Source organism: Orcinus orca, chromosome 18 (assembly GCF_937001465.1).
Source record: "Orcinus orca chromosome 18, mOrcOrc1.1, whole genome shotgun sequence".
NCBI lineage: Eukaryota > Metazoa > Chordata > Mammalia > Artiodactyla > Delphinidae > Orcinus > Orcinus orca.
Genome location: NC_064576.1, coordinates 53,259,730 through 53,283,989, shown reverse-complemented (window position 1 = coordinate 53,283,989; position 24,260 = coordinate 53,259,730). Strand labels below are relative to the sequence as shown.

Sequence of the window (24,260 nt, the reverse complement as noted above, 5' to 3'; positions counted from 1 at the left end):
TGTACCTTAATTTAAAAATTCTTTATTGCTAAAATATGCTAGCTTTATCATCTCAGTCTTCAGCAAGTCATAGTTTTTTGCAGTAGTAACATCAAAGATCACTGATCACACATCCCCATAACAAAGATAATAACAGTGAAAAAGTTTGAGATACAAGAGAGTTATCAAAATGTGACAGACATGAAGTGAGCACATGCTGTTGGAAGAATGATGTCAATAGATTCACTTTATGCAGGGTTGCCACAAATCTTCAGTTTGTAAAAAATGCAGTATCTGCAAAGTGCAGTAAAGTGAAGCACAATAAAACGAGGTCTGCCTGTACAAAGAAACAGACTCTATCTTATCTCTGATCTCTCTGTCTAATTGGGCAAAAAGATCAACATATACAGAATAATCATGGAAGTGCTCCGTTGCACTGCAGTCCATAAGAAGAAAGGGGAAAATAAATGTCATCAGCAAATATGATCAGATTATAAATTAAATCTGCTTCGTTTAGTTCTCTTAGGAGTAGTTATTATATAAACTTGTCCCATTTTTTTCAGTATTTTATTCGCAGCCTACTGTGTGCCAGGCTACTGCACTTAGATCTAGGATATAAGTATTGGTAAAATATGTTTCTTTCCTTTTAGAAACTCTCAGCTTTAGTTTGGAGCCACGGGTGGGAAGCAGGTATGAGAAGGCAGATTCGTAAAATTTTATCAGTGCAGTGTCATAGACAAGTCCTACAAGAGTAGCTAGAGTCCTGACTAGGGTCAAAGAAGGCCACAGAGAGATGGTGACATGTCATGTTTGGAGGATAACTAAAGACATAAAAAGAACCGGGACAGAGGAGAGCATCCCGTACAAAGGAACCCATGGAAAGGAGCTTGGTAGAGAGTGTGGGGCATTGGGATTATTTTGAGGCTCCAGTGTAATGGTAGCATATGTAACTTTATACATTCACCAGTAACATAGCTGATTATTTTCAAATGTTTAGATTTTAACAATTTTCTGTTCTTTGCTGTGATCCAAATCAATGAATTTTTATTGCATTAACAGTTACAGCTTTATTTTTTAAATGTATTTATGAATATGCTAGGTTTGTTAGTAGGTGTTATATTCAGTGGGTAGTAAATAGATGACCAGTGCTTTACTGAGACACTAACTTTATGTGTCTGTGTATGTATGTACCTTGATTTAAAAATAATTCCAGCATACACTTGTGTACATTTGACAGAGAGAGAACATTAAGAAGGGGCTCTTAAAGTTCTCTCCAACTAGAAAGAGTTTACTTCGCAAAGTCTTCACTGTGCTCAGCAAAAGAGATTACATTAGCGTTTTCTTTGGGAGCCAATTTCATTGGGTTGGCCAAAAAGTTCGTTAGGTTTCCCCAGTAAGATGGCTCTAGTAGTGCTTAGTTGTCTTTAGCTTCATTCGAAACAATTTTGTTAGATTGTATTGTGACAGCTGTCATATCAGGGTGCATTTTTTTAAAACTTATCAAAATTAGTGAATTTTTTGTAGCTATTTTAATATTGAAGATGGAAGGAAAAAAGCAACATTTTCTGCATATTATGCTTTATTATTTCAAGAAAGGTAAAAACGCAACTGAAACACAAAAACAGATTTGTGCAGTGTATGGAGAAGGTGCTGTGACTGATCAAAAGTGGTTTGTGAAGTTTCGTACTGGAGATTTCTCACTGGACGATGCTCCATGGTTGGGTAGACCAGTTGAAGTTGATAGCGGTCAAATCGAGACATTAATTGAGAACAGTCAATGTTATACCATGCGGGAGATACCCGACATACTCAAAATATCTAAATCAAGCGTTGAAAATCATTTGCACCAGCTTGGTTATGTTAATCGCTTTGATGTTTGGGTTCCACATAAGTTAAGTGAAAAAAACCTTGACTGTATTTGCGCATGTGATTCTCTACTTAAACGTAATGAAAACGTTCCATTTTTGAAACAAATTGTGATGGGCAATGAAAAGTGGATGCTGTACAATATTGTGGAACAATATTTCGCTTGTGGGGCAAGCAAAATGAACCACCACCAACCACACCAAAGGCCAGTCTTCATCCAGAGAAGGTGATGTTGTGTATATGGTGAGATTGGAAGGGAGTCCTCTATTATGAGCTACTTTTGGAAAAGCAAACAATTGATTTCAACAAGTACTGCTCCCAGTTAGATGATCTGAAAGCAGCACTTAATGAAAAGCGTTCAGAATTAGTCAACAGAAAATGCATAATCTTCCATCAGGATAACACGAGACGACATGTTTCTTTGATGACCAGGCAAAAACTGTTACAGCTTGGCTGAGAAGTTCCCATTCATCCACTGTATTCACCAGATTATTGTACCCTTGGATTTCCATGTATTTCGGTCTTTACAAAATTCTCTTAATGGAAAAATTTCAATTCCCTGGAAGACTGCAAAAGGCACCTGGAACAATTCTTTGCTCAAAAAGATAAGTTTTGAGAAGATGGAATTATGAGGTTGCCTGAAAAATGGCAGAAAGTAGGGGAACAAAATGGTGAATACGTTGTTCAATAAAGTTCTTGGTGAAAATGAAAAATGTGTCTTTTATTTTTACTTTAAAACTGAAGGGACTTTTTGGCCAACCCAATATTTTCATCTGAAGGTGGTTTTTCCACATATACCTCTGTGCTGATTAGCAGGGAGACATGTGCTTTATATGGCAGTGTGTGTGGACATGGTCCTCCTACCTAACTAGAGTTTCCTTTTCAGATTTTTACATGATATGGTAACTTATCTGGAAAGCCTAAGGTTAAAACAGAATATTGTCTTGTGTATATTGAGCCAAACATAGCTTATATTGGGGACTCTGTGCTTGGACTGTTTTTAGAAAAATATTCTGTTTTGATTACATGGGCCAATAATTAATCTATTTTTATTTTTTATTGCAGATGGAGTCTGGTGGTACAGTTTTGAGTACCAACTGGTCTGATGTAGGTAAAAGGAAAGTTGAAATCAATCCTCCTGATGATATGGAATGGAAAAAGTACTAAATAAATTAATTTGCTGTCACTGTATTGCGTATGTTCAGCTAACGCCCATTGTGTATTAATACTGCATTCTTGAATTTTGAACACTGAGTACATCTTTTTAAAGGATTATACCTCTTTACCTCTTTGTGCTTTAGAAATTATTTTCCTTCAAGTGTTCTAAGAGTCTAATGAAGAATGAAGATCATGTTTTATCACTTTTGCCCTTAAGGACTTCAGATATGCTGAAACGGAATGAAATATCATTTGCTACTAGATAGATTAATTCTTCCTAGTTGTGGGAGTGGAGAAATTGTTAATGGGATATCTTGGGTTATTGCCTTATTTTTGATGCAGTATTCTGTTAATAATTTATGAGATGTGGCAACTTTGGGTGAGCATAGATTTCTCAATTTCAGTGTTAAATTGTTTGCTTTTAAAAACTGCTTTTGAATGGAGTTGTAAATACAATTTTTCTATGAAGAAGTTTGGTTTATTTACCTTTTTCTTAAGTTTTTAATGAAAACTTTGAGAAATTATTTATCACAGGGGATTCCCATTTGATTATTTTTATGGGAAGTATTTGTAATTGCACTGAGAATTTTGGTCCTTACCCTTCAAATTCCTGTATAAAACATTGACACCTGAGTTTATCATGCTGCAAATTTAACTGTACTGAAGGCTAATCTGTGAAGCGGGGTCAAACAGTAATTTAGGAGAGCCCAGCTCCACTTCTTGCTGCTTCTGCCACAGCAGGATTCCTGAAATTACAAGACTGGTGGTTTGGTTTGGGTTTTTTTCTTCTTTTTTTCTTTATTAGAAAATCTCTCTTCTTATAGCCCCATGCTTTTGGTGGTTTAGGGCAGCTACTGAGAGAGTAATATGTATACATTTAGTATCTATTCTGTTCATAGAATAAATAGATAACCATGGGAATACAAAAACTAAAAGACATGATCGTTGGCTTCAAAGACTTTATAATCTAGCAGAGAGAGAAAATTAACATTCAGGAAGGACTTATGAATGTTGAATGGTGAACTTACTACAAATACAGTTTTGAGATAGAAAAAATATCTATCTGTGATTAAATGTTCTGTGATTAAAACTATTGACAGTCTAAGCTGTTATAAAGCAAAGGCCATGGATGACCTGTAGGTGTGATTCCTTATTGTAATTTCGGAACCATAGAGGGTGGTGTCTATTAGGTCTCACTAACATTTTGTGGCAAGGAAGTACTCTATACCCTCATAGCTGAGGATAGGGTAAATGGGGCGCAAATTAGCCGCCGTCTCCAAAAAGACTGGGAATTCAGCCTCTTCCTTCTAGGCATTTGACATGTGTAGGGGAGTTCATAAGGAAAAAGTGGTGGGGTGATACCAGATCACGCCCAGACTTGCTGTTACTGCTTGTTTATGCATGTAGGGGTTTTCACTTGTCCTTCTGCCCACTTAGAGTTACAGGCTACTTTTTTTGATCTTGAACACTGAAGGAAAAGGCAAAATTAAGTTCTTGCATGTATGAATTTCTAAAATTTTCTCCTTAGGAAACAAGATAGTGATTATGTTAAGTTTTCTCAGTACCGTTAGTCCCCAGGGGTAGGGAGGCTCTTCTACAGAGATGGTAAGTCAGGGGCATACCCCAGAGACGAGACTCCTGGCTCTAGCAAGTCTCTGCCACCCACTAGCTTTAAAATCTTTAACAGGTTTGCAGCCTTCCTATGTTTTATTAGTTCCTTTATCTGCAAATCCATAGGGTCTTAAAGTTTAATTAAAAGTCCATGATTCTAAATAAGGAAGCATTTTTGCCTCTTAAAAGCAACTTTTTTCTTTCTTAGGAATGACACTATTATAATAGAAGTTGGGTTTTTTTAAAAAGGTTCTAGTACTAGTTTTGCTTTTATTTTAAAGGATACACTGTCTAAAGTGTGTTTATCTGTTGTCTAGATTTGCTTAAGGATGTCTGATTCAGGATTTTGCTGAGCCAAATGGAGTTCCTAATATACATGACTATGTTATATTACAATGTTACCTTGTCTAAATACAATAGGTTTATGGGTAAAGAAGGGAATTTTGAGAAGTAGATTAGACTGCTTGCCCTAAAGGACCACTCTAAAGTACTGCTTCTCTTTCACCATTCTAGACAATGAAAAATTGTGAGTCCAGAAAGTTAAAAAACTTCATTTTGAGCCTTTATCTTTATTCTCTGCTATCTCAGCTTGGCTATTAATTGGTTCCACTTTCTTTCTAGACTCCCATTTCCTTCCTCCCTCCTTCCCTGCCCCCTTCCCCCCTTCCTCCCTTCCCCCCTTCTCCCACATGGCTTTCAGGATCTCAGTTCCCCCACCAGGGATTGAACCCGGGTCATGGCAGTGAAAGCCCAGAATCCTAACCACTAGGCTACCAGGGAACTCCCCTAGACTCCCATTTTCAGTTCTCAAATCTTGGTTCTCTTTGTGCTCTAGTTACCCTTTTGTTTCTTTAGAATGTACATTTTTCTCTTAGTATTTATTTTCCTTTTTGAGGTTCAGTCTTGGAATACATTTTTTTCTATCTTTATATGGAATGGAAGAAAAGGATGGTTTGCACTAATAACTACAGTTCTCCCGCACTCCATCCCCAGCCCCAAAATTTCCATTCCTTTGATTTGAGATATTCACTAACTGCAGAACATTGAATTGTTATTGTCTCCTTGAGTCTGGAAAAACTTTTATTTTCTTAGCAGGCTAACTATATAGGACAGGGAGAAAATAATTGACCTGTCCTAGATAAATTTTTTAGATAAATTTCAAATAAACATTTAAAATGAAGCTATGGGCTTCCCTCGTGGCACAGTGGTTAAGAATCCACCTGCCATTGCAGGGGACACGGGTTCGAGCCCTGGTCCGGGAAGATCCCACTTGCCGCAGAGCAACTAAGCCCTTGCACCACAACTACTGAGCCTGTGCTCTAGAGCCCACGAGCCACAACTGCTGAGGCGCGCACACCTAGAGCCCATGCTCTGCAACAAGAGAAGCCACCACAGTGAGAAGCCTGCGCAGTCCAATGAAGAGTAGCCCCTGCTCACCACAAATAGAGAAAGCCTGCACGCAGCAACAAAGACCCAGCACAGCCATAAATAAATAAATAAATAAATAAATAAAAATAAAATGAAGCTATGTCACTATGCTATTATGAATAGTTTAGATAGACATTTTAATTTAGTTCACTACTGAAATGTGTTTTGGCTATCCTTTCCCATTTTACCTTTTCTCCTTCCCCAATTATCTACATATCAGATTAGGTCGTTGATCTGAGAAATACATCACTGGCCCAGAGCAGTATTGCCTATTAATTGACCATCTGATCTGCTTAGTGCACTTCAATTTTATTGGGATCTTCCTTGTCCAGGTTAGTGTGCATGTCTCTGACTTGTAGCTATTACTGATATTTCCAAAAATAGGTAGAACTTTTCTGGGTGTTACGTGGTGTTTGTTACTAGAGCCACTTTTTTTTTTTTTTTGTAACCAGCTAGCTGTAAAGAAGTTTACCTTGACACTCTTACCTGCTATTTTAGCCCCATATTTTAGCATCCATAACAGCATATGGATATCTGTTATCTCTGCCTTGGAGGAACCAGGGAGAGGAAATAATAAAAGCTAAAAGGACAAAGTAATGGTTTCTGTGCCAGGAAGAGTCATGTATAGTTTTAAATAAGGGGGATCTTCAACATTGATCTGGTTTATTTTGTCTCCAACTACGCATATTCTCTTGTAAGACCATTTTACACGTATCAAGAGATTTTATTTTGGAAACATTGGGTACTGGTGGGTAAGTTGGAGATACTGCTTTACTCAAAAGTGTTACTATTTGGTGCCACATTTGTGATTTACTTCTGAAATTAATTTAACTCTTAGCCTCTCTTCCTACCTCAGTAAACTTATCCCCCAAATCAGCTAAAATCATACACATTGCTAGCCCATGCAGGCAATAACAGTGATAGCTATTCTGTACTAGTGCTTTTTATGGGCCAGGTGTGCTTTATATGTACTACCTCGTTTATAACAGCCTTGTGAGGTAATGATAGCATCCTGTCATTTCAGATAAAAAATGAGGCCCAAGTTAAGTTCTTTGCCTAGTTCAGTCCACTGATAAGTGATGGACCTGGGATTTGAACCGAGGCCTGTCAGAATTCAGTTCCCATGCTTTTAACAACTGAATGAATTGGGTGGACGAGTGATTTTTATTAATTAATCAGCTGTCTCACAATGAAGCAGAGGATGTGCAAGTTGAATTTTTTAATTCTTGTACATGAGCTGGGAAGTACATTTCTTAAAGATCAGAATGTTATCATCAGTTTCATAAGTAGGAAAGCTTATTAGGAGTCCAGATCTCTGGCCTCTTGTAAAGGTAATACAAGCAAGTAGTCTTGACTTGCGTTGAAGGTTTTGTTTTTCTCAAATGCAGATAATTACAGAGAAACAAGATACGCTTAGAACTGTTACAGGTGAAAGAAGACTGGCACATCATCCTGGTCAAATTCTTGTTCTTTAAACTTGGGAGCTCTCACACTAGTTTTCCTTGTTCAAATACTAAAATTGTTTCAAGGTTTTTTTTTTTTCCTATCTAGATACATGTATTAGGATCAGGGTATCACTGATTTCTTCAATAAAATTGGAACGATTCAGGTTTAGTCCCTTTGTTCCAATCATGTGAACATTTTATGTATATTCTGAATTTTGCCTTGTCTGGAGTCTTCTAAATGTTACCTTTGCTGTGCCTTCAAATTTGATTTTTTAATTCTTATTTTTGCATTGAGACTTCTCATACATAGCTCGTTGACTTTATTTTCTCTTATAGGATTCAGTTATACAAAAGATGTTTCAAAAACAGTACTCTTGGCCCAAAAGCAATTTTTACCTATCAAAAAGGAGTAAGGAAGATAATCTTCAGTGCTTGTGTATGGGCTTTTAAAAACCATGCTCTACAGTGCAACTGCAAAAGCTCTAAGTAATAGTAAACTGTTATACATACTGTGTGCTTGATGCTCTGTTAAGTGCATTAAAAGGCAATATTGCATAGTAGTTAAATGCTGGACTCAGAAGACAGCCTGCTTGAGATCAATCCTGGCTACACCGCTTACTAGCTGTGTGACAGTGGGCAGGTAGTTAATGTCTCTGTGCCTCAGTTTTCCTATCTAAATTGGGCTAATATACCCACCTCATGGACGTATGTGAGTTGAATGTGTTAATACAGTTCTACAATTATTTATCCTCATCCAGAGGGCTCTAAAAACTAGATTTGTGTGTGTGTGACTCAGTGGTTAAAAAAAACAAAAACCTGTCCTAAACTTGCAGTTTGAATAGTCATATTTTCCTGCAGAAGTATTAATTTGTTTAATAACAGTGCTACCACAGATCCTGCTGAGGTTATTAAAAAATCAATAGTATATCTATACTAAATTCTAAAATTCAAAATCCTGAATTCAGAAACACATCTGGCTCCAAAGTTTTTGAATAGAGTTACATGTACCTGTATATGTAAAGTGCAGAGAGCAGTGCTTAATGTATATGCATTTAGGCTGCGAGTTTTAAATACTGTAGAAAGCCTTTTTGTTCGAAGTTCAGTCCTTCAAGATTCAGGATTCTGTCTGAGGAAAGTATATCAGCTGCTTAAAAATCATTAGTATAATTTAAAAAATTACAGTGAGAGCATAAAAGTTCGCAGAAAAGCTTTTATTTTGAATGAGTAGTTATTTTAATTTACCTAAGCAGAGCTTAAATATGCAAGTATTGTCAGCAGTACTTTAAAAAGAATCATAAAGTAGGAACTTCCGTGGTGGCACTGTGGTTGAGAATCCACCTGCCCATGCAGGGGACACGGGTTCGAGCCCTGGTCTGGGAAGATCCCACATGCCACGGAGCAACTGAGCCCGTGCGCCACAACTACCGAGCCTGTGCTCTAGAGCCTGTGTGCCACAACTACTGAAGCCCGTGCACAGCATCGAAGAGTAGCCCCCACTCGCTGCAGCTAGAAAAAGCCCGCAAGCAGCAACAAAGGCCTAACGCAGGCATAAAATAAGTTAATTAATTTTAAAAAAAGGAATCATAAAGTATAGTGGTGCCAGAACACACAAACTATATGTAGAATGTTAAGGGACTTCCTTTCAGAAGTTCTTTGATTTTAATTCCATTTTAACTTAAATTCAAGACAGTAAAACTATTAGGGCTTATAAAAACAAGTCGCAAAATCATGCTACTTGTAAACCACAGATTCTGTCCTGTTACTTCCATCAGTGTAGAGAAACTGATAGTTTATTTACAAGAGTTCATCAGTCTATTCCCTCTCTACCCTGCTTCCTGCCCCTCAAACAGTGGAGAGCAAAAAATATGTGCAGTCCTTTGTATATAGACACTAGTACTATACATTCAAGTTTGGGGGTCTTCTCTCCCAACTACCGCTTTTTGTCACTCATTTGTACTCGAACATTGACCTTTTCTGTGACCTAATTGGCTACAAATGAACACTTTCCTAAGTTAGCTAGCTTAACTTAGTGCCTGTGAAATATGCTAAGAAATTGAGTATTTCCTTGGAATTACTACTATTTTGCTACTTATTAGTTGCAAAATGATCAATTTATTTCGACTACCACAGAGGTAATGGTCTCATAGCAGAAAGGACACTAACACGTGAATTTGGAATCTTAAAATCCCAGTTTTGATATGTTAATAATGGTGTGTTTTGAGGACAAGTGACTTAACCCTTCTGAATTATTTTTCTCATCTCTAACACTAGATGATAATTACCTGTCAGGACTGTGAGGACTTAACTAAGTCCTGGCTCAAAAGTATGTGACCAATAATTGTCACTTAGTGTAAGTCCTTGATTTTTTTTCCCAGTGCTGTCGAGTAGTAGAATTCCTAAAAGGAAGGTAACAAATCTGACTTAGCTGCTCTTCAAGGGCAGCCTCAGCCGTGTTTTTAGCTGTATCTGTCACTGGTTCACGGTGTACCTAAGCTCCAGGCACACAGGATAGTCTGTTTAGGGGTTTGCATACTTTCCATGTAAAGGGCCGTATAGTGAATATTTTAGCCTTTGTGTGGCACATAAAGACTCTATCGCATGTTCTTCTTTTTAGTTTGCAGGCCTCTGCTCTGTCTGAACATCCCATGTATTTTTATTCCTTCTTCCATCCGACCTGGAAAGCTTCAGTTTCCTATTGATGTGTCAAAACTAAGTTCATATGCCACCTCCAGGAAAGCTGTTGAATCTTGTGCTACTCTGTCAATGACTGGCTTTGTAGCAGTTGGATTGGGTTATTTGCTTATGGTTGAGGCACCCATTAGATCCTTTGATAGAATCAGACCAAAACCACAGTGTCCTGTGAGCGTGTTTGAGAGTTTGTTCATTATCAAGTCACTACAGTTGACTCATTTCTTCCCTCGTGACTGAGCTGCTTTGGGGAGGGTCGAGGGGGCTGGCTTTGAACTTTGTACCTGCAGTACCTGGTGCATAGAGAAGCTTTCAGAATTTGGTAGGTGGTCTTAACGCTGCACAGAGGAATGCCCTTATTTTCTTCTCTTCATTCTTTTAAGTGTCCTCAGTTAGAATACTCTTGTTAAATCCCCCCTTCCATCCCCTCCGCAGGAATTCACTGCCACTCCAGCTGTGTTGTGGTGGAGGTGCCTTGTTGATGCATCTGTTAAGGCACCGCTCAGAGTTTCAACCAATTTTAGGGTTAGTTGCATGGTGTCTGTTTTACCCTGTGTGTCCTACTTCATTACATTGTTATTTACTTATTTTTGGATCTTTGATGCCGAGCACAGTGCCTTTCACATGGTAGACATTCAAGTATTGAAACTCTTGTTGCACACTAAAGAATTAGTTTTAAAAACTGTACTTTGTTTATAATATGTGCCCTTGAAATTATTTATTCATCAATATAGATAGAATAGTAATTTAAAAATAGATATTTAACCCTGGTCATGAGAGCTAAATCTAATTTGTTATTCAGTTATCTACATCACTAGAGGGAATAGCAATTATATAACTAATCAAAAGCCATGTAAAACATATTTTTTTGTGTTGCCATTTAATTTTCAGATTGCTTTTATTCCCTGCTGATTGTTTTAAAACCAAAATATATGTGTTTCCTTAAAGAAAGGACTGAAATTTACTTTCTAATTAGGTTAGTCATCCTTTGAGAAGAAATTTTGAGCCCAAGGAACTTGGGTAAAGGAGGCCAGAGTTTTACAAACCCCGGAATTGGTTTGGGCATATGCACAGGCCTGGAAACTAAGAGTGAGTCGAGCAGTTTCATTTATAAGCATACCAACTTCTGGAGGCAAAAATTTGGACTGCTTACTAGTACATATTTTTTTTTCTGGAAAACCCCCAAAGAGATTTTGAGCTACTGAATACTACATGAACCTCTTCGGTGAGGGTTACGTACTTTATTTTTTTAACAATACCTTTGCCGTCTTTCAAAAGCCATATACTTTTTTTTTTGGATTGGGTTTTCACTTTAATATTGGTAATAGAATAATATATAGAATAATATAGATAAGTGACAAATACATGTTCATGGTATGATACCCATTCATTCATTCATCAGCGTTGAGTGCAAGGTATGTGCCAGACACTGCTCTGGACACTAGGGATACACTGGTGAACAGATGCCCTGCGTTTATGAAGCCTAACTTACGGGGGAGATGAGCAGAATGTATGTTAGATGATGTTAAGTGCTAAGGGAGGAAACTGCACGTGCGAAGAGGCCCGTAGGTGGTTGAAATTTGAGATAGGAGACCAATTGAGAACTCAGGGAGCCGACTGGAACTCAGTACAGACTCGAAGGAAGCAGAGGGAGCGGTGGAGATTCCTGAGACCGAGCACCGCCAGCAGGAGGAGCAGCAGATGTGCAGGCCTCGGTGTGCGTGGGCGCTAGGAAGGCCGTGGGGCTGGGGCCGACTTGGTGAGGGTCGGGATTGAGTGAGTGGAGGCAGTGGGGGCCTCAGTCACGTGGGGCCTTGCAGGTGGTAGAGATGACGTGGTGGTAGCCAGTGCCAGGGCTCGCCCCAGCTTAATGTGGAGTCCTGTTGTCCTCAGTGCTGTCAAAATTTTACTGGTTATCGTCCTTTTTAAAAATGTTCTGATTTTTATCAAGTGTATATACGGTCGAATCAAATTTAGTTTATAGATCTAGCAGGGATTGCAGTGGAGTTTTGCTCTGAACACCTGATGGTATCGATGTGAATGAATTTGAGTCGTGGTATATGATTTAGTGGGTATAGGCGAAGGCCTCAGGTTCAGTACTTCATTGAAATATTTATTTCTGTTCTTTTAACACATTAAATTACAGATAATGTCACATTTAGGTGTAATCTGTGTTTAGCAAAGCTGTTTCCTGTTCTGGAATATAAGTATGGTTATAGCATACTAGATGCTGAGACAAAATTGGATTAATTAGCATGATTGGTTGTGGACAGGGACTTAATGAGTGTGGCATAGGATTTTATGTTTAATAGAATTGTCAAAATCAGATCAGCAGGCATGTTTTTATGGGCCGTCTGCCAAGACTAGAAGTCGCTTTGGTACCTGTACTCCCTTACACATGTGTTCGCATTCCATTCCTTGTCAACGTGAGACAAAACAAAGAAAAATAAAATCAGAATTTTAGAGCTGGAATGAATCTTAAGTACTGTCTGGTTTTACAAATGCATTTTTTTCCAGAGCACTCTCATACACTTTTTTCTTCATAAGAGTTCTTCAGCTCACACAGATAGTTAGTTGGTGATAGAATCAGAATTTAACTTGGATAAAACTTATTTACCCCAGTCTTGTACTGATCTTCTGACAGTTGTCTCAAATATCAGGCAACTAAAAATGCCAGCATTGGGAAGATATTCTGTATAAGATAGTGGTTCTCAAGCTTGAGGGTGAGTGACCCTCACCTGGGAAGCTTGTTTTTTTAAAATGTAGGCTTTCTCTGTTTCCTTCCTGAGATTTTGAATCAGTAGGTTTGTGATAGGGCCCAGTAAATCTGTGTTTATCATGACCTGGTGACTTTGAAGTATGTGACCTGGGACCTTGCCCTTAAAAAAATGATTTCGCAGAGTAAAGGTGAGAGAAAAAGTGAGGTTATTAGCACTAATCATCTCTGATGTCTTATTTCTGAAAAATTTTAGAAAAAAGTAAAAAGCTACTTGAGATCTTGTTCTTTTGAAGAATTTGTTGCCCTCTCACATAGATGTAAAGGCAGAGGAGAGATGCTTAATGATTATTTTTGTTCCTCTGTCATCAGAACCTTAGGGTCATTATGATACAAGTCACTGAATCCATATAACCACAGTGGTACACCACGTGATGAAGGGAAATCTTTTTCAATGAAAGTGAAACAGATTGAGACTATTTGGACAAGATGCTAGTTTATCATTGCTGAGATATTACTAAAACTGAGCAGAGAATATTAGAAGAGTCAATATTCATGGAGTATATATGGAATATGATAGTACTGATTGATGATAAGGCACTATTTCTTTAGCGACTGGAATATTCTCAGATGTTGCCTGATTACACCTAGGTGCTAAGTGAATTAAAAATGATGGTGGTGCTGGTGGATTAAGTCGAGTAGAACATGTTGGGGAGATCTTTCTGGAGTGGAGATCTTTTTCACTATGTAGTTGTATAGTTACCTTAGTAACTAATAGGCAGGAATATGGTTTTAGTTGAAAAGAAACCACTTGCCTTTAAAAGCATAATGTCCTAGATGAATGGATAAAGAAGATCTGGCACATATATACAATGGAATATTACTCAGCCATAAAAAGAAACGAAATTGAGTTATTTGTAGTGAGGTGGATGGACCAAGAGTCTGTCTTACAGAGTGAAGTAAGTCAGAAAGAGAAAAATACTGTATGCTAACACATATATATGGAATCTAAAAAAACAAAAGGTTCTGAAAAACCTAGGGGGCAGGACAGGAATAAAGATGCAGACATAGAAAATGGACTTGAGGACGTGGGGAGGGGGAAGGGTAAGCTGGGATGAAATGGGAGAGTGGCGTGGACATATAAACACTACCAAATGTAAAATAGACAGCTAGTGTCCTGCAGCTAATGTCCTGCTAAGAGAAGATTTATGCTTGGTAAGTTTATTCCAGGTCTTTGACTATGTCAGTATAAAGTAAATTCATTATAGAAAGACGGATAATAGTCTAGGTTAATGGAATATAGGTAGTTGAAAATTTTTAGTAATTAAGTAATCCACACCTTTGAAAGGCTGAAGAACAGGAAGCTAAAGAAATCATGTTTTGAAAAAAAATGTATTGCAAGTAAGTTTGCAAATACAATGCTAGTTTTAAGAAAAAGTGTATAGAGGTTATTTCTTCCAAACTATCTCATTGCTATTAAAATTTTTGTAGCCATGTTACAGATGAGAAAAAGATTGATTCAATTACAGAAATTTGATATGAAGAGAATATTTGTAAAGGAAGAGGCACAAAGAGAACAGGAATATGACATATCTGTAAAGTTATTAGTAAGCTCATTTGTTTAAAGGAACTTAAAATGGTTTTTAATAATTTGGTGTTTTAACCTAGTGATTTATTTATAGCTTTGTAGGTATACTGTTTCCAGTACCATTACTTATCTTTATCACTCTATGGTGATAACATAGACCCTAATAAAGACTGACGCCTGTGTATTTGATTTAAAAAATATTAAGACATGGTAAAGGTTCAGTAAACCAAACACCTTAGCAAATATTTGCTAGGTCAGGTTATACACGCATAAATGTATATATAGATGTACTTACCTTTTACACAGTAAGTACCCAAAAATTGTATGTAAATTGATTACTTTTGAGTGTAGGCAGTTTAAATAAAACCTGTGGTTGAGTCCCTTTATTGTTAAAGGTCAGTCAACACTAACTTAGTCTTGTAAATTTGATTCTAACATACTGGGCTTTTCAAAGTGAAACCTGTATATGCATATAAAATATGATCATGCATATATGTACCAAAGCCCTTAAAAGGAATTCAGCTTTCTTTTATAAACACCAAAACTCACTCTGCCTGTAAACTGTTTTTGCTAAAGTTTGCATCACTGACTCTCAAATTTGCACCTTTCTGTCTGCATACGCTACTAGGACTATCCTGTGCATGTAGATTTTTGTCAGCTCCCTCCTTTCCCCTCAGTAAATCCGTTAACTTAAAAAAAATGTGACACTTCTATAGAATAAATGTTCATAAAGCAAATTAGCATATTCAGCTTATACAGAAATACAAATTATTCCACTCACACAAGGAATTTCTACTTTGTAAAAATGTAGCTTGTATTTTGGAGTGTAATAAAATCTGGTGTAAGAACAACTGTTGAGTGGGTTAAGTGATTATTCTGAATATATTTACTTTTTTAGTGTCAACAGTTATTTGAGGTGATGGTGGGAAGGAGGTATGAGGATGAAGTTAAACAAGTTTTTAACATTGCAGTGGAAGTTTGTTCCATGGGATATGTTCATGTAACATAGAACACTTACTGAAGCCCAGCAGTACCATTTCTTCATTTTCTCTCTGTGCTGACACAGCAACATCTGTCACATTCAAGACTACTGAGTCAAACTAGGACCTTAGGACCTTGAAAACGAACCTGTGATGTCCATTAGGATTGGTTTATGTCACCACTGAGAATTAATTAAACGACAAGTCAAGATTCAGCACAGCAAACTGGGCAGCATTTGCAGCTTTTGGACTGGCCTGGTTAGAGGTTATTTAGGGATTGGCACCAGTTTGCAAAAAGTTTGTATTCAGCAGTGTCCTCTCTTCTGTAAAGTACATTTCTTCCTTTGTACGCTTGATTCTTCTCTTTCAAAGTAGACCTTCAGTTTTCTTCATTGAACACAATTTGAGTCTCTTTTGTCATTCCTATGATTAATCCAACCTTGAGTTTCCCCTCTGCCCTTAAAACATCCATTTCCTTTCATGTTAAGTTGACTTCCTTGGGTATTGAGTGACTTTTCATAACACAGCATAATTCCATTCTCTGTTAAGTAAATTAAGTAAATACACCTCCTGTATTTCATTTAATTGTGGTGCTTTGAAAAGGAAACACCTTTTCAAGAGGCAGCCTTCCTTCCCTATGACATGCTCTCCTCCTCGCTAAGTCTGGCATCTCTTCAGTTCTCACATGGAAAGCTACCAAGGGGATCCAGCTAAAATGGAAACCAGCCTCCTCCTTGCTGGAAACCTTTCATTGGTTTCCTATTCCTTATCCCCAAATAAATTCAATTAACATGCAATATGAGTAAGATACAGCTCCTGCCTACATTTCCTTTTTTTTTTGGGGGGGGGGGCCACACCTTGTGGTATGTGGGATCTTCCCAACCAGGAATCGAACCTATGCCCCCTGCAGTGGAAGCAAGGATTCTTAGCCACTGGACCACCAGGGAAGTCCTACATTTCCATCTTGATATTGCCTACCTCAGCCTGAATGCTCTGTTTCCCTGCTCGAACCATACAACCTCACCTCTACCTGACCTATTCCCTCTGCCTGGAATGCCCTTCCTTTCACCACCCGGCGCTCTCCTGCTCATCCTTGAGTACCCATTGAAGGCATTCTTTCTCCAAGAAGTCCAATGATCCCATCTTCATCAAGGCGTTTGGTGTACCGAATCCCAATTATCTGTTCTCTCATTAGACCACAGGCTCTTGTGGGGTGGGATCACTGGCTCAATCTTTTTTTTTTTCCTTTTATTTCCAGAACCAAGTACATACAGTTTGCTGGGTGGTGAGGTGGGAGATGGTGTGCCGAACCATTGGCACTTATTTGCTTAGTTAGTAGAGTGACAACCATTTTGAAAACTCAACGTGTAAAATTTGTAGCTGTAGGAAGTTGCTGCTGCCTGAACAGTGTGATCATTACATATAATTCAGTGTGTATCTTTCCTTCATCCCTTTTTTCTCCAAAGACTAGCTTGCTGTACACTCCATTAAATGCAGGTATATGAGTGTTCATCTGATAACCAAGTTTTAAAAATTCCGTATGACTTTACAGATGTAAATTGGCAGCACTAGATATACAGTAGTATGGTGTATATAGACTATGGGACTGTCATGGTATCAAGACCTTTCATCTCTGAATCTTTGTGTTGTTTTGGAAAATTTTATTTTCCTTAAGAAAGTTCTTAATCTCTTAAACTATGAGAGTCAAAACTAAAATGTCAAAAACATGAAATACCTGCTCATCTTCCTGATCTAATATTTCAGTTTTTAAAGACAGTCCTTGTTCCTGAGATTCTTTATGTCATTATAGATACATAAGCCATTCCTCCTCAGCCGTGTCAGTCAAGCCACACTGCCAGCCCTGTTACTAGGAGAGTAACTTATTGGTAACTGGACTACATCAGCAGCCTGATTTGTACTGCAAAGGTAGAAATCATTATGCTGCTTCATGCCCAATGACCACTTTCTGAAAGCAGACTGAAAGGGTGTGAAGACCTGGTTTTCAGAATGTCAATGAAAGTCCTTTCCCCACAAGTCTGATTTACCTTCGCCTACATTTTTCCTCTGTATCCTAACGCTTGCTAATTCTCTTTTCTTGGGGGTGACTGTTAACAGGGCAGCCACCTCTTAATCACATGCCAACACATAGTATAGATAAAGAACTTCCTATGAGCTGCCTTATGTTCACTCTCAGATGCCATTATATGTCTTGTTTTCCCTTTTCTGTCTATGTTTTTATCTAGGAACTCTGGGGGCACATTTGCAAGACTGGGAAAGAACAATAAAGGTTAAGAACAACTGAGGAATTATGTACAAATAACAACAGAAGACAATTGTTTTAGTGACGATTTAAAAGGAACTCAAGTGTACAGTTGAGATCTTTGACAAATTGTAAATAATTTTTCATGATTATTTCAAAATAGCTTGGTAAGGAAGTCTTAAAAGCAGGCCTTACTGGCAAAGAAAAGCAAAAAAGAGCAAGTAATAAAAGGATTATGATGATATTTTAGACTTAAACTACCCTTTCAGTACATTTGCAATTCTGGATAAAGTTCTGTAAAGCAGTTCAAAAATATTCTGTTAAGTGTCTCGAATAACATTGCTCAGATGGAATATAAAATACTTTGTGGTCCCTTCAGCATCAAGATGCCTCAAACTTTGGTTGTTTCTGGAGTTAATTCTTTACAGCACCTGGTATATGAAGTGATTTCACACAATGCCCAAGATGCGGGCCACCCACCAGCTACATGGCATGACAACTCTACAGACTGAACGGCAACCCTGGTAATTATAAGGCCATGGATAATAGCCCCCCAGTGGTTCACAGATCTTCTGGCAGTGGGTGTAGCTCCGCCTGCATTCTATACAGCAGATTCCTTCATGATCCAATCTAGGGTCGAATGTCATGCCTTCTCCTTCCTGCTGCTGTGAAATAAAAGAGAATTATTTATGTCTCCTTCATAATGAGAAGTTTATAGCATCCACGTTATTTTAAAATAAGGTCCTGAATGTCTCACTGCTACCAGAAATCAGCATTATTTTCTGTAAGGAGTTTTCAATCTTTAAACCTTATAATTCAGAAATCCTTCTAACATCAGGGAACTTCCATCCTAGCTAATCTCTCACTGGCAGGAAGGTTTGGTTTTTTTTGTTTTTTGAATGTTATGGTGAAGTTTCTCCATGCCTTAAATGAGCCATGGTTACCACTCACTAGTGACTCAATTTGTTTTAAATAGGAAAACAGGGAGCGTGATTCAAAAGTGTCGTTTCTGCCACTGCTGCGGCACCCTGGTGCCTTCTTGTAGTAATGGCTTCCAGGGCTCTGGGGAGCACATTTTAAAACTCATTGATCCAGGCTAACAACAGATTGCTATTCCACTTGAACTGGCTGAGAACACTGCCAGGTCACTTAGCTTCTGCCTTCGTGTCAACATAAGGATCTGTAACACTCAGAAGAAGACACCATACGGTGTAAAACTTCAAGACCTTAAACTTTATCTTCTAGTTTCTATGTGCCATCATTATAGTTACATAAATACAAACTCGTATCGAAGTAAAAGTCACCTACAGAACCCTATTTTCACTGCAAGAGAGATCACAGAACTGGAAGAAACGTGCCCCTGCCAAGTTATGTAATATCTGGTTTTCCTTTTCATGGATTTCTAGGGGTAAAGAGTCTATATCCTCTTTAATATGGCATTGAATTACACTGGCAAAAAGCCCTTATCATTCATGTAAATTCTTTGTTCAATTTAAGCCTCCTTCCTGGAAGAATAACTTGGGGAGATGCAGCACCAACATAGGTTAGGCTTGAGCTAAGTGAACTTAAGCAACCCTATCACCTTTCTGGTATACTTTTTAAAAAGTCTTTATTCAACTTTTTTTGCTGTGTGTGTGTGTGAGGGGGTGCTTTCTATTATGAGAAATTTCCAACGTATTGGAAAGTGGAGAAAACTGTGTGCCAAACATCTAGATTTGACAATTGCCAACCTTTTGTCAAATTTGATTTTTTTTAAGTATTTTAAATTCTGAAGTAAATTTAAAGAGACTTGAGGGCATTGTGACATTTCACCCATAAATACATTAGAATGTCTTGCCAAAATAAGATAGCATTTTCCTGCACCACACTGCCATTATCACACCTCACAAAACTAACAATTCATTAACACCATCTGACACAGCCTATGATCAGATTTTGTCATCAAAGTATTTGTCTTACTCTCTTAACACCATTTTTTAAAAAATTCTTTAGACTCTCCCCTTTAGACATTTTTTCCCCCTCGTCTCTTGAAATAGGTTCATCTGGGACAGCAAAATTAAAAACTGCCTCATTAATTAATTGTCGCTGACTCTTCCAGGGCAGTAGTCAAAAAGCCTGTTGGTTGAGGCATTTCCTCACCTGAGGGTTCAGCAAAAGTTTGTTAGGATTAAAAAGTTGGCAGAAATCTCAGGTTCTTGCCCTGAGATATTTCCTTAAAGGGATATGTGAAGGACGGAGATCACGGGGAAGGTGTTCCTGCTTAAAGCTCAGCATGTAATAAAGGAAAAAACTTATCGGTGAAATTTTTTCAAGAATATGGATCACTTAAGCCTGAAAGCAGGGCAGTCACATCCTGCCCTTCTGTGGAGGGGCTGATGCCCTCATCCCTAGAACCAGATGCAGCTAGGCCAGCTACCTAGGAATAAACTATATTAAATTCTCTGTTTGCCTATTCAGTTTTTTTGTTTTTGTTTTTTGTCTGCGTTGGGTCTCCGTTGTTGCACACGGGCTTTCTCTAGTTGGGGTGGGCGGGGGCCCCTCTTCGTTGCGGTGCGCGGGCTTCTCATTGCAGTGGCTTCTCTTGTTGCGGAGCACGGGCTCTAGGCACACGGGCCTCAGTAGTTGCAGCACACGGGCTCAGTAGTTGTGGCTTGAGGGCTCTAGAGTGCAGGCTCAGTAGTTGTGACACACAGGCTTAATTGCTGCACGGCATGTGGGATTTTCCTGGACCAGGGATGGATTACCCGTGCCCCCTGCATTGGCAGCGGGATTCTTAACCACTGCGCCACCAAGGAAGTCCCAGATTTTATTTCTTTATTATTCTTTGAGCTTTAGGGAATGAAGTACTGTGGTGTCCTGAGTTTTCTGGTAAGCCTTGGGTTACTTGAAAAAAAATACTTTTTTGCTCTAAATCTTTCTAAAATATATTAGTCTAAAATGGTAAACTAGAAAATATATTTGCAACACATGAAACAAGAGGAAAGAAAATGTACAAATGACTTCTCTGTGTATGAAAAGATGCTCAATCTTACACATAATTAAAGACTGGCAAGATAAAGATAACCAGGAGATACAGTTTTACACCCAAGACTTTTTAAAAGTTTGATAATAAATTAGGCCTTTCATTACCATTTGAAGACATGTAGCTGCTGTAATTCCCCGGAAGACAATTTAGTGTCCTCCATTAAAATGTAAAATTCTTTGACCCAGCAGACCCATGTTTCAGTATTAGTGCTAAAGATACACTCCTACAGTGTACAAGAGGTATAGACTAATAGCTAACATGGAGTAAGGTAGTGCTTACTATGCGCCCAGCACTGTGCTAAGAGCTTCACCTGCATGACCTCATTTACTCCTTCCCATACCCTATGAAGAACGTACAAGGTGTATCTTATTAACATTATTTGAGGAGGGACTTCTCTGGTGGCGCATTGGTTAAGAATCCGCCTGCCAATGCAGGGGACATGGGTTCGAGCCCTGGTGTGGGAAAATCCCACATGCCACGGAGCCACTAAGCCCGTGCGCCACAACTACTGAGCCTGCGTGCCACAGCTACTGAAGCCTGCACACCTAGAGCCCATGCTCCGCAACAAGAGAAGCCACCGCAGTGAGAAGCCCGTGCACCCCAACAAAGAGTAGCCACTGCTCACCACAACTAGAGAAAGCCGCCATGCAGCAATGAAGACCCAACGCAGAGAAATAAATAAATAAATAAAATTAAAAGTTAAAACAAAAACCGGTATTCGAGGAAAATACATGTCCACCAAAGCAGAACTAGTTCAATTTCTGTACATTTATCCACACAATGGAATATAATGGTGCCATTAAAATGAATGAGGTGGATCCATATAAGAGATACAAAAAACCTTCCAAAATACTGTATTGGAACTGAAAAGGCAGCAAAGTGGAAGTTGTGTATGATTTTTGTGTTAAAAATGTGTGTGTGTGTGTACACTTATACAAAGGAACTGGGCAAATAGCCATTGTTAACAGGTTGCTCAGCGGAGCGTGTCTGTGGTAGAAGGGAAACTCACTTTTCATTGTATACATTTTTATACTGTAAAAAAAACACATGCATGTATTATTTTTTCAATTAAAACACTAGTTACACATAAGTACTTATTTTTCTATTTTCACTCCCTGCAAAGTATAGTAATGGTAAAACTACATTTCATTGAAGATTTGAGAAGTTTTTAGCATGTTGGTGTCATCCTTACAAACACCAGTTCTCGAGGTTTCTGTCTAAAGTGTTTGATCCCCATATGTGAGTCTGTCTCCCGAATGGACTGAGTGACCTCAAGGGCAGAAGTTACTCCTGTCTGTGTGCACAGGGCCTGGAAAAGAGCAGGTTCTCAACGAATGTCTGTTGAATGGACGAATAAAGTGGATATAAAGGGGGAAAGAGAATACTTTCATCCTGTGTGTTGCCTGCAGGGCACACTCTCGGAAATATTTTTAAATCATCAAATTCCTGATATGAATTTGTCTGTATAAATTCGCCTGTGACTCAAAAAAGGAGAGCACAGAAAACAACTTTGAACAAGGAGTACAACCAATCAGGATTTTACACTACAGAAGCAATGCTGGAGTTGTTACCCTCATTTATAAACCCTGCAACAAACGAAAGATGTATTTTTTTAAATAATTGGGTAAAAGTCTCAGTTGAATACTAGATGCTTATTTGAAATCTCAAGCAGAAATATCACTGCTTCAGTGCTGGGTTTAGTGCAGTCATCTGAACCTGTCATACAAACACCAGTACGCACGTGGTAAGGGTTGTCTGGATTGAAGGGCTCTGAATCCTCTTGAACACTGGGTCTGGTTTCGTTATTTGGTCTTCCAGGCCCTGGGTTGCCCCATGGGCCACTGCGTAATCTTCTTGTGGTCATTGTTGTAACAACTTTTCTTACCAGTTCTCTTCTTTCTCTCTGGATTTCTGCCCAAAAAAACCCCAAAACTTGCTGTAAGTTAATTCCTTTATTTGAATAATTAAGGACATTCTGTGTTTATCAGGGTGAAAAACATAAGAAAAGGATATTAAAACACATACGACCAGATCCTATTTAAATTTGTATTAATGATTTTCATAAGAGTAAAGCATGTTTCACAGTCTTGGGTTAGTAGTTAAACATCAGATAATCAGAATTTGGTTTATCATACTAACTGAGGCAGGTGTTGTAAGATAACTGACAAAATCCATTCTCAGTTCCCTTTTTCTTTGCCTGCCTCTACTTAGGGGCTGAGAAAGTAAAACAGCACTTATTTCGCTAGCCTCCCTTGCAATTAGGAATGGCCAGATGACACGTAAGCAGACTATGCTAGTGCAGTTTCTGGGAAAGCTTTTGCTTTCTAAAAGGGGACAGATACAGCTTCCTCCATCTCGTCCGTCTTCCTCGAATGTAGATGTGACATCTGGGTTATGTGACCAGAAGTGATAGGCACAAGGATGACAAGCCAGCATGCCACAGATAGCCGATGGTGAGCTAGAGAGAGAGTTGACGATAGTGCCAAAAACCTACCTCCAGACTTCTGGCTGTATGAAATAAGTCAACCCGTATTTGTTGAAACCACTGTTGGTCTGCTATTCTGTTACTTGCCGCCCTACACATTCCTCATGAATTTACTATATAGGTATAAAGCTTTACAGTTTTCAGGGGATTTACTATTATCTTGGTTGATTCTTTTAAAAATCATTTGGGATAGAATAAGCAGATAACTTTTACACAAAAGGGCAACAAGGCTCGGAAAGACCAAGTGACTTGGCCGAGATCACAGAAGGTGGCAGAGAAGAGGGTCGAACATGAACTTCTGTGGCTTCCAGCCCACTGCCCTCATTCTCCACAATGCCTCATGGGTCCTGCAGCAGGACTGATGGCTGCCGAGTAACAAGAATGGAGAGAGGACCACACAGGGTGGCTTTGGCATCTGAGTCTCAGTTTCTTCTTCAGTAAAACGGGGATAATAATAGTATCTAATTCAGAGGATAGTAATAGAGTTCAGGAGAATTTGTTTCTAAGGGTTTTAGCATAGTGTTTGGCATCTCATAAGCCCTCAAACATCAGGTGATGATGATGATATGATGCTATGTTATCTGTGAGGGCATGCATGTGCGTCCAGCCGTGGATACCTTCCCCAGATAGCTTCTTGGTTTCTGTGGCAGGGCTGGAGAGGCATCAGGGAAACCTGGATTCAAACCTCAACTTCACTCCTTTTTTTTTTTTTTTAGCAACTCCACTTGTTTTAACTAACAATGACCTCAGGAGAGTGATTCAATCTCTGAACCTTAGTTTATTCATCTATAAAGTGGGAATATTACTAGTTAGCTGGACAGTTGTTGGCAAAGATTAAATGAGGACAAGATGTAAAGCTCTAGCACAGTACGGTGCCTGGTACACAGCCCGAGCTCAGCAGACTTCAGCTCCCACCCCCCTCCCCGCTTTCCTCTGACCTTGTACAGCGTCATTCCCAGGGTCTCTGATGATATAGTTACATGACACTGATAACCTGCCAGCATAAAGATCCAAGGGCAGGGGTTGCTGGA

General features: G+C 38.7%; 2 protein-coding genes across 4 annotated transcripts in view; one reads left to right on the top strand and one right to left on the bottom strand.

The window, feature by feature from the left end:
* SUGT1 (SGT1 homolog, MIS12 kinetochore complex assembly cochaperone) overlaps positions 1-3,031 on the top strand; it is a 42,817-nt gene extending 39,786 nt beyond the window's left edge. Inside the window, exon 13 of the mRNA XM_033436699.2 lies at positions 2,911-3,031. Within this exon, the coding sequence (XP_033292590.2) occupies positions 2,911-3,012 (102 nt within the window). The 3' untranslated portion in view covers positions 3,013-3,031. The remainder of the gene's footprint in view (positions 1-2,910) is intronic.
* Positions 3,032-17,844: 14,813 nt separating this feature from the next.
* The window catches only part of CNMD (chondromodulin), a 28,543-nt gene continuing 22,127 nt past the window's right edge, over positions 17,845-24,260 (bottom strand). For 2 of the 3 annotated variants that reach the window (XM_004274543.4, XM_049701040.1), the window contains 2 exons: positions 22,486-22,655; positions 17,845-18,384 (listed from right to left, as the gene is read on the bottom strand). In XM_004274543.4, the coding sequence (XP_004274591.1) occupies positions 18,169-18,384; positions 22,486-22,655 (386 nt within the window). In that variant the 3' untranslated portion in view covers positions 17,845-18,168. The remainder of the gene's footprint in view (positions 18,385-22,485; positions 22,656-24,260) is intronic. The other variant, XM_012534747.3, reaches the window with a different exon arrangement.